This window comes from Styela clava, chromosome 8 (genome assembly GCF_964204865.1).
Source record: "Styela clava chromosome 8, kaStyClav1.hap1.2, whole genome shotgun sequence".
Lineage (NCBI taxonomy): Eukaryota > Metazoa > Chordata > Ascidiacea > Stolidobranchia > Styelidae > Styela > Styela clava.
In genome coordinates, this window is record NC_135257.1 from 6,658,146 (window position 1) to 6,669,225 (window position 11,080).

An 11,080-nucleotide genomic window follows, 5' to 3' on the forward strand; every position below is an offset into this window, starting at 1 on the left:
GGGAAGCGGAGGATGGACTTTTAATCGGGGCGATGTATTTTACTTATTCAAATTGCGTTGTTAATATTTGTTGTTTCAAATAAAAAATTGTTTATTAATGGATTTTGTATTCACAAAAATCCAGCTGAGTAATTGAATCAGTTTGCTTGTTGACCAACTGTTGTTGTTTTGCGCTTGAAGAACGGGTGTTTTAAACCCAATATAATTTCTAAAATTTTCAAATTTGGCCCCCCCCCCAAAATTTTGGGCTGGCTACGCCACTGCCCCTGCCCTAGGGGTTCCGCGTAAAGGTAAAATTGACTGCTGAGCCAGTAAAGTTGCAAAAAATGATTATTCTTTGTTTCCGTTTTTGAATGAATTTCTAAGTGCGCAACAGCAAGAAGGACTCTTAGATATCCGTAATGATATTAATTCGGAGAAAACCTTCGAAAAACACGGGAAGGAATATTTTTTGGGTACAGCCATTGCAAATAAGCATTAAAACTTCTGTGTCAATTTCCCAATACCTATTCGTGTAAATTAGCATTTTCTGCTTTAACAACTATTAAAAACAAAAAAGAAGTTTTCAAAGAGTGTAGACATGAGCATGAGAATTGCTTCGAGCGCCGTGGAGCCACGATTCAAGAAGATTGCAAAAGAAATGCAAAAACAACCTAGCCATTGGATTTCACGCTTGTTACCGGTTTTCTGTTTCGTTGTTTAAGTAGAAATATTTGAATTACAAATACTTCGTGTTACGAGTATTTCGTGTTTAATTCTTATTTTTGTTATTTGGGGTTCCATAAAAAGTGATATCAGGGGTTCCGCAATAACACAAAGGTTGACAAAGTACAAAAATGTTAATCTGAATTTCTGAAATAAAGCAGAACGGAAGAATTTGATTGCTAATAGTGACATAACGATAATTTACTAAATTTACCGTGCATAACAAATTAATATTATAAGAAAGATTATTTCACTTTTTATTTCACATTTTCAGTAATATTTTGTACCTCATACAGAATACAGAAAAATGCACCCACTATAGCAGGTTTGGGTCTCAATTTGATAAAATCGGCTTGAAACCGGCCCTAGTTGCAAGTTTGTCTGAAAGGCAATTTTATTCCCAGGAGATTTTTGAAAAATGAGGTAACCAAAAAAGACACTTAATCCGATGACCATGAGAGTTAATCGTTCTCTTGTTGCAATTTATGTATGCTATGTTCCCGCTTATTAAGTTTTAGTTTCGCCCTTTGGTTTTTACTGTTCAAAATGTCGGGGTTTGACGGAAGCTTGCAGAATAACGTAGGGGTTCGACACGATCGCAAAGGTTAAGATAAGAGCCTCTGGGAGTCTTGCTACGAGCACGAGAGTCTTGCTACGCCACTGCTGCCGAGCCTAATAAAAACTAACGACTACACCAGCTATTTCGTGGAAAGAGATTATGTTATTGGACACGAACTGGACATAACGATCGTTTTTGACATTGTGTTGTTTTGAACCCGAGGTTCGGTGGAGCTATTACAGGGGTTCGACGAAGGTCCTCTTCTAGATTTTTTTTTGTCCTAATCCCTATGAAATAAATGTTTATCATGAATTCATTATATTATCCAGCAGTTCAATTGTGTTAAAATTACTATAGTTTACCGCATATATCCAAACTTCAACAGTAAGACATTTCATAAAACAGTATATAACTCGGTATAGTTTCTCGCAGATATAATATAAGTTTTTTTAGGCCCGTCAATGTTATACTTTGGATACATTGAAAACTCGATGTTTCATCACAGATGTCGCGGGTGTTCTGTATGATATCGTTTTCAGATTCTTTCTGCTTATAGCTACAAAATATGTTAGGTTGTTATGTCAAACCTCTGGGGTTCAAGCCTAATATTTTGTTGAATGACACCTTATTCAAATCTACTAATAAAATGTAGCTCAGTGTTAAAGATAAGTTGAAAATTGGAACTAAGTGTACATGAATGAATCTTATATCAGGGCGTGTAATAATTTCACTAAATGATAGAATTCACAGCAAAGAATAATAATATAGCAGTTTTGATTAAAAAATAGCATCACCCATCCTGGACGGCCTTAATAAACGGCCTGGACGGCGCTGAGTAAAATTGTATTTCTATTCTGTAAAACAATGTTTGAAGTCCGGCAATGGCGGACTTTGGCCATCAAGACTTTCGAGGCATCAATTCATATCTTAACAAAGTTGCAACTTTTGCTTTGCGTATGTTCCTTTTTCTAGTCCCACAACTTTGTTGTAGCACAACACTGATTATTTCGGCACAGTGTATTGATATCTAATGTTGTTTATGAAAAAAATATGTCAACTAAAAATGTGCTCTGTCGGATGATTACACGCAGCTAACTGTTCTCTTGTTGCAATGCATGCTGTTATAACTAGTGGTGCACTCAGGCAGTAGGTGGTTGACACCCCTTTGTTATTGCATGTCCTTTAAATATAAACATAAAATCACAGACTATGCCCAACAAAAACTTAACAAATTTATACTGACTGTTGCTTTTTGTTAAACCGCACAAAATCATAAAATCAAGTTGCGCCTCTGGTTTTACCTGTTTAAAAACGTTGGAATACAACGAAAGTCCGCAGACGATTCGGCAGGTCCACAAACGTTAAGAACAACTGAGATATAGGAACATATTTTTATTAACGACGATATAATAACAACATGTGCTATTACTCTAAAACAGTGGTTTTCATATGGGATTCTGCCAGTACAATCCACGGGTTTCACAAGTTTTCATTCATATCCCAGAGTCTATAACAGTGCTGGTCAATCGTTTTTGGAATGGTAGCTTACCTACACCCTTTCTTAAAAACTCGTACACCCCGCCCATTCTACATTTTTAATACATAAGAAACTCAATTCTTGTGGTTGGATATATATATGTTTATGTCTCAAATTTCTGAAAACATTCTATGCTTCTGGAATGAGGCCGAACAAAATTAACAACTTCTATGATATCACTGGGAATAATATCCAAATCACTTTTCTGAGCCTTTTCATAACTTAGTTCAGTGCTCTTCAACAGGGGTTCCGCGGAACCCTAGGGTTCCGCAACACATGTAGTGGGGTTCTGTGAGTCTATAGGGTTCCCTAGGGCATAGGTTCTCAAAGTGCTCCGTACGGAGCCCCAGGGCTCCGCGAGAGAAACCCAGGGGCTCCGCGAGCTATTCGATTACTCTTCAAAATACTGACTCAAAATTTTGTAACTGTTCAAAGAAGCATTAACAGCTTTGATAACATCTGACAACAATATAGCCTCGAAATATGGTAAAGGGCCGGAATTAAAAAATGACATTATTTATGAGCAGTAGCGCAGCCAGGATTCTTAAAAGGAAGGTGGTTCAAAATTGGAATCGGAAATTTCCGCGCAACATTTTTCGCGATTAAAAAAACGGATAACGAGATTTCTGTTGCGTAAAATATTCAATCCAAGACCGATGGAGCATTTGACGTGTCTCGTCGGTATAATGTAGTTGTGCTCATCGTTACTCACGTTTGATTCGAGATTACTATTAGGATTACTAAAATGAAAGAATACTATTCTAAAATAACATAAAATATGTGATAAACTGCCAACTATAAATAAATTGGTGTCGTATTTTTGCGATCTTGGGATTTGTCAAACTTGATTTGTTCTTTCGCACTTGAGATTATTTTTAAGCAAGATATCGCTGTTTAAAAAATCACAATGTCTGGGGAAAATACGAACAATTGAAAATTATTTTATTGCATTCAGCTCCGTCGGTAGTTTCAGAATGAAAAAAGGTACATCGCGGATCGCGCGCACCATTGATTGCGTGCGGCTGTGTCGGTAGTTTCAGAATGAAAAAAAAGGTAAATCGCGCGCACAATTGACTGTGTTTCGATTTCGCAGCTACTACGATGAAAACCTAACATAACACCAAATTTTGTGATTTACAATGTCTATAGAAGCGTTTTCTATCTGAGGTGAGTCTGCTGAAACCAAAGTGTGATCTTCCATTTTAAGTTTCAGTTTAAATATTTTAGAATGCCGCTTTCCAATCAAGAAATTTGAGTTGTGGATTTACCTTTTTACTGATTATTATTTTTAGCATTTCGTCGCCGATGACTATAATATGGTAACATGTTTTTCACATTGAACTCATAATTCTCCACGAGAACAAAAAAGCAATTAACGTCGTCATTGTGTAACAATACATGTATATGCCGAGGGAAATTTTTGATTTAGGTAGAATAAACAGCGGCGTAAAGATGTTTAAAACACGCCATGCTGACGGAAAAAATCGGCGATTGTAACAAAATGAAGTAGCGCACGTTACTAACGGCCTTTTAATTAAGTCTTCCAAAAATGTCAAAAAAGAAAAGATTCGATCCCTAATTTATTAATATGTTCGTCAAGTGTCAAATTTACAGCTTTAGTATAAAATTTAGATTTATTTATGACTTGTGTTAACCCTATTAAAAAAGGTTCAGCATTTAGAATAAATAAAGTACTCTTCACTTGCTCGGGAACAATAATCTGAAAGTAACAATTTTAAAATTAATTTTGGGGCTCCGCGAATAATATTCAACCTTTCAAGGGCTCCGCAACACCAAAGGTTTGAGAACCCCTGCCCATAGGCGTAGCCAGGGGGGGGGGGGGCAGAGGGGCCATGGCCCCTCCCCAAAAAAATTTTCAAGAATTCCATTCCTAATCCACCAGTTTTGTGGCATCTTGTCTCGTCACGCTTGCTGATTGTCATTGTTACGTCACAAAGACTTGACCGTTCGCTCTTATGAGCCGTATGGGAAAGACTGTTTCGCAAGCTTTCGGTCAGTTACTCGGTCTTGATTTGTTCTCGCCGGATTTTTATTCGAAACGCTTGGATTTTGATGACCAATTACTTCGATGGCTAAATTTAAACAGGCGAAATTAGATAGTTTTTTCCAGCGAAATAAAGACTCGCTTCCCTCAAATACATCAATAAGCGCTTCTCAGGCTGTGGATGCACCGGTTACGTCAGTTACGTCTATCACTTCTATTCCCGAAGATGAACTAATGATCAACGAAGGAAAAACAAACGATCTTGGATTCATTCTTAAGAAACATACACAGCTTACCGATGCGGAGAGATACAGGCTTCTAACTTCGGATGGTCCGAAAAACGTGACGATTCTGGATACTGTTAGACAAAGTCGTCGTAAATTTCTCAAAAAATGGCTTGACGATAACAGATTTTGCAGTTGGTTAGTTTACACCCAACTCTCTGATGGGGGTGGTTTGTGTAAGATATGCATAGTCATGCAAGCACGTTTGAAGCATGGAACTCTCAGGGACACTGCCTTTGTTACAAGACCATGCATTGACTACAAAAAATTTATGGAAAAGGCTGTAGCCCATCGAGACACAAATTACCACCGAGAATCAAATATAGCTGCGAAAAATTGTGTCAAAAGCATGGAAACTGGTCAAAATGTGCGTGCAAACATGGAGGCCCAATATGCTACGCAAACAAAAGAAAACAGACGAATAATGACTTCCATTGTCAAGACTGTCATGTTCTGTGCTTCGGGTAACATACCCTTGCGCGGACATTCCGGGGATAGTGGAAATTTGGTGAACCTTCTTCTATTTCGTATCGACGCAGGGGATGAAGATTTGAAAAGGCATTTCGCTCGAATGGCCGGAAACGCTAAGTATACAAGCCCGATGATACAAAATGAAATTCTCAAGGTAGCAAGCAACATGATAGTGCAAGATATCGTTATGGAGGCTAATAAATCGTTTGTGTCCGTAATAGCCGACGAATCATGTGATATTTCTGGGAAAGAACAACTAAGCATCGTTTTGAGGTATGTGAAAGGTGGTGAAGTGTGCGAGCGCTTCACAGGATTAGTGGAAATGGATTCTGTTTCTGCCGAATCAATTTCTTCAAATATTTTGACCCACCTCTCTGGTATAGGAGTGGATTTGCAAAAACTTGTGGGGCAAGGCTATGATGGTGCAACGACAATGGCAGGTCACGTCAGCGGTGTGCAAAAACGCATTCGTGATAAATACCCGCGCGCAATATTTGTGCACTGCGCTTCTCATTGTTTGAATTTGGTAATAAATGACCAAAGTAAAGTTGCAATCATCAGAAGCACCTGTGATATCATTCGTGAGACTATTCGTTTTTTCAGGGAGAGCCCTAAAAGGCGCGCGGGTTTAGGAATTAACATCCCTTTGTTCTGCCCCACCAGATGGTCTGAGAAGTACAAGAGCATCCGAATCTTCAAATGCAACTTCAAACGAGTACTTGAGGCTCTTGATTCTTTGGCGAGAGATGCTAACAGTGAGACGCGGGCGAAGGCTTTTTCTCTGAAATCTGCTCTAGAAAAGTCGTCGGTTATCTACGCCGTATGTTTGATTGGTCGATATTCGGCACTAATGGAGCCACTAGCGCGCGCACTTCAGGCGGTCGGAGTCAGTGTGCCGTCAGTAAAGAACCTCACATCCTCTCTTCAGAGCGTTATCGCTGAAGAACGCAATGACTCTGAAATCGCATTGAATATTTACAAAGAAGCTTGTGAAATAGCTGGCTTGAAAGAGTTGACAATACCCAGAGTAGTCGAAGTACAAGTTTATCGCGACAATGTCTGTGCTGATTCAGCATCCCAGTATTTTAAACGTTCCGTATATCTCCACTACGTCGACGGCTTGAGCTGCTCTATTCGGGAACGCTTCATTGACAACCCATCATTTTTTTCATTGCTATCAATTCTTCCACCGAACAAACCAGTTCACGTGGATGAGGTAGAGCGTCTGTATTTATTGGATAACCTCCAGAATGAAGTGAGACTGTGGAGAACTTCTTTAAGCTCCGACGTTAACGACGAATGTTTGGAGGGGCTTCTTCTGAGCGCTCGAGATTATCCAAGCGTGTACACCGCAATACAGATCGTTATGACGCTACCAGCAACCACCGTTGAGGCTGAGCGGTCTTTCTCCTGCATGAAACGGGTAAAGACATGGATGCGCTCATCAATGACGTCCAATCGCCTTTCTGATTTGTGTGTGCTTCACTGTCACCGTGAAATGGTCACCGAGGAGAAAATTAATCGAGTTGTGTCGAGCATAGTTAGCGGGAAGCGGAGGATGGACTTTTAATCGGGGCGATGTATTTTACTTATTCAAATTGCGTTGTTAATATTTGTTGTTTCAAATAAAAAATTGTTTATTAATGGATTTTGTATTCACAAAAATCCAGCTGAGTAATTGAATCAGTTTGCTTGTTGACCAACTGTTGTTGTTTTGCGCTTGAAGAACGGGTGTTTTAAACCCAATATAATTTCTAAAATTTTCAAATTTGGCCCCCCCCCCCCAAATTTTGGGCTGGCTACGCCACTGCCCCTGCCCTAGGGGTTCCGCGTAAAGGTAAAATTGACTGCTGAGCCAGTAAAGTTGCAAAAAATGATTATTCTTTGTTTCCGTTTTTGAATGAATTTCTAAGTGCGCAACAGCAAGAAGGACTCTTAGATATCCGTAATGATATTAATTCGGAGAAAACCTTCGAAAAACATGGGAAGGAATATTTTTTGGGTACAGCCATTGCAAATAAGCATTAAAACTTCTGTGTCAATTTCCCAATACCTATTCGTGTAAATTAGCATTTTCTGCTTTAACAACTATTAAAAACAAAAAAGAAGTTTTCAAAGAGTGTAGACATGAGCATGAGAATTGCTTCGAGCGCCGTGGAGCCACGATTCAAGAAGATTGCAAAAGAAATGCAAAAACAACCTAGCCATTGGATTTCACGCTTGTTACCGGTTTTCTGTTTCGTTGTTTAAGTAGAAATATTTGAATTACAAATACTTCGTGTTACGAGTATTTCGTGTTTAATTCTTATTTTTGTTATTTGGGGTTCCATAAAAAGTGATATCAGGGGTTCCGCAATAACACAAAGGTTGAAGAGCACTGACTTAGTTGTTTTCACGACAAGATTCTCTCGATGTATGCAACGTTAGCAAGGTATCAATCACACTGCTATAAAAAAGTATTATGACGTCACAACTATGACAAGCAGATGACAGAAATCGGAAAATTATTGGCATACGTTAGCCTTAAGTTTACATGTAGGTCAAACCGTTAGATATCACATTCACATACCATTGTCAATTGTAACCAATTTAATTAACATATCATGTGTTAGTGCTTAGTGTGTACCCTACAACATTCGGTACGGTACACCCTATCGATGTGGTACACCCTTCGAACTTCTTGGTACACCCTGGCGTGTACTATACACCCGGTTGACGAGCCTGGCCCTGGTCTATAATCAATGTACGTTGATTGTTTAAATATATTTAAATACATATTAAGTTAATACTACTATGTTAAATTTGTCACACTTTAAAGGTGCAAAATTGCTGTATGGCAAGCTCATCGACTCTTTAACAGAGAATTTGGAATTAATTCGGCTCTGAATGTTTTCCTCTGAATGTTTTCCTTGTACATCAACTACAGATCCAGTCTCCATGAATTTACGATGAATTACATAAATTATTCGTCGTGAAAGAGCCGAATTAATTCCAAATTGCCAAACAGCAATTTTGCACCTCATTTCTTGGGTTAATCTCCTTGTCATTCTGTGGGTTGTTGAAAAATGCAAACAATACCTAAATTTTACTACTCATTCATACTATGTTTCCTGAAGAAATGATCGCTCTATGATGAGTACTTGAAAAGCAAATAAAAATTAATAGTGTATACTTACTTTTGAGACACTCTGTATATTTATAGTTCATTTCAGACAATAAAAGAAAATTAAACCATTGCACTACTGTTCCCCGTGCCTCTGTAATGTTACGTTGCAATCCACTCTATCGAAAAGGCAAAAAAACACTGTATTGGAAACCAGATAAGACGTGGTCATTATTACTTTCGTTTAAATGACAGCGAGGCTACAAAATCTGAGATCACAATTGTGTGGTAGTTAGGGGCGGATCATGCCGATTTGTTGCGCTAATACTGTAAACCACATAAGTGTATTATACATCAAATTTTATCATAATCAACAGTAATAAAACAGCGTTTACGAACATTTTTAGGTTTTCTTAGAATTTTTAACTGTAAAATTTTGCCCAGGTCCTAAAAACGTATCCTACACAACACGCATTACATAATAGATCATACAAAATTTGGCGCTCCCGAAGTATGTGCACCAAGATGGCGCACAACCTGGACTCTAATTTGGTACACATACTATGTTCAGGCTGTGCGCCATCTTGGTGCACATACTTCTGAAGGTCCCAAAATTTTATCCATTGAAATAAAAACAAAACTAACGGTTTGGTAGCAAGCCGTATCTATTTTCCAGTACATTAGCTTAAATTTTTTCCTAATGAATTTACTCATCATATTCTCAACAACACTTCTGTCCCCACACAAAATGAATTACTGTTGAAATCTTCTGCGTGAGCATCAATAAGCTTTTGACAACACTGCGAATACTTGTCAACAGATGAAGAGACATTTGGTTGTAGGGGTAAATCAATAAAAAAAAAATATTTCTTTGTACATCTCTCCTCTTTTCTTCATCCCAGTTACAAGTTTGTCACTAATTGCGCAAAATGAAGGGATACGAAATTTATCTCTGGCATTCAAATAAAAACCTGGTGCATCTCCATTATTAGGTACATTATTTCTGATACGTTTGCAAGTCGTAGCTGCCTTGTAATCCACATCTGGCAGAATTCCCTTCGTAGCTGCTTCATAACGTTTAAATTCACCTCGTGAAGCAGGTTCAAATTCATCCATTTGCAGCCGGTGACGTAATGATGCAGATACAGATCTGCACATATTTTGTCTTGAACTTGTGAAAATTCTGTAAAATTTCATTCCGAAACGATAACATGTAACTTTCCCTATATATTCCAGTGCTTCTATAATTTTGAAAAATGATTTCAAAATTGCCTCCCATCTGGTATCAGAGAGAGATTTCAGCACAATTTCATTTCCAAAACAAAAGCTGAAATGCGATCGCGTAACTGCCACATACTGCGTCATTTTTAATGTTGATGATGTCGCCACACAAAACTTCGGAGTGAAAAGAAATCCCATAGAGACCAAGGAAATTTTTGAAATATATAGAATAAATATCCTAGTTATACCGGAAACAACAATCTTCAACCAAAAAGCAATTGGTACAATAGTTAAAGAAAAAAGAGAGTTTTCAAAACAAAATAAAACAACAAGGAGAATACTAAAAAGAAGAGTAAGTAAGTTTCAATGTTCATTACTAATTGATGCCAACCTATGATTATTTTACATGATTTTTAGTTCGAAAACCTACAAACATTAATTAATAGATAAGTTTAATATGATACTTGTAGAGAAAGAATGAGCGAACATTCTGAAGTCTGAGTCGTCTGACCAACTCGTAATATTTTATTAAACACTGATGAACTATTGAAAATTCTGCTATAAAAAACCCTGTGGTGCCCACCTTTGCATGGTGCACTAGCACTTGCTTATATTTCCCAATGGTTGGTTAATCCAGCGCTGGTGGTAGTAATAATTATGTAACAAACAACACCTTTCATTTCGAGACATTACAAAATCGCGGGTTTCTTAAGTATCGCCTACAGTACACTATTCTATTTAGAATTTGAGCTTACTTTCAGGCAATGCGATTGGCAAAAATAACTGCAATGTTTCGTGATAAGGTTTCATATCTATCCCGGAGAAATCAAAGTCGACAAGACGACATAATCGTGTGGTGAACCTCGACTTACCGTCTGATAACAAGTCCATGTATTTCATGGATGACGGGGGTGGTCGAAGTCGATCTGCTGCTACGTGAATCATCCAAGGAGTCCAGTCCAGCAATGCTCTCGCGCATAACAATAATCAACTATAACTATGTTAGAGGATTGCTGGACTTTCAACATTCCAATATTCACATATAGATATATGTCCTTGTGGGAATGAAATTTTGCTCAATTAAAAATATAATTTTACAGTTTTCTCCCCTCGGATCACCCATCTGAGATAAATTACATTCGCTTGATTCGAAATCGCTTGCTACAGAAATTGTATATATGATTTGCATTGAATC

The 11,080-nt window shown here is 38.0% G+C and overlaps 1 protein-coding gene across 1 annotated transcript; it reads left to right on the forward strand.

The window, feature by feature from the left end:
- Window positions 1-4,890: 4,890 nt before the first annotated feature.
- On the forward strand, window positions 4,891-7,131 carry LOC144425712 (zinc finger MYM-type protein 1-like). Its single transcript, XM_078115240.1, has one exon. The coding sequence runs from the start codon at window positions 4,891-4,893 to the stop codon at window positions 7,129-7,131; it is 2,241 nt and encodes a 746-aa protein (XP_077971366.1).
- The last annotated feature ends 3,949 nt before the right edge of the window (window positions 7,132-11,080 follow it).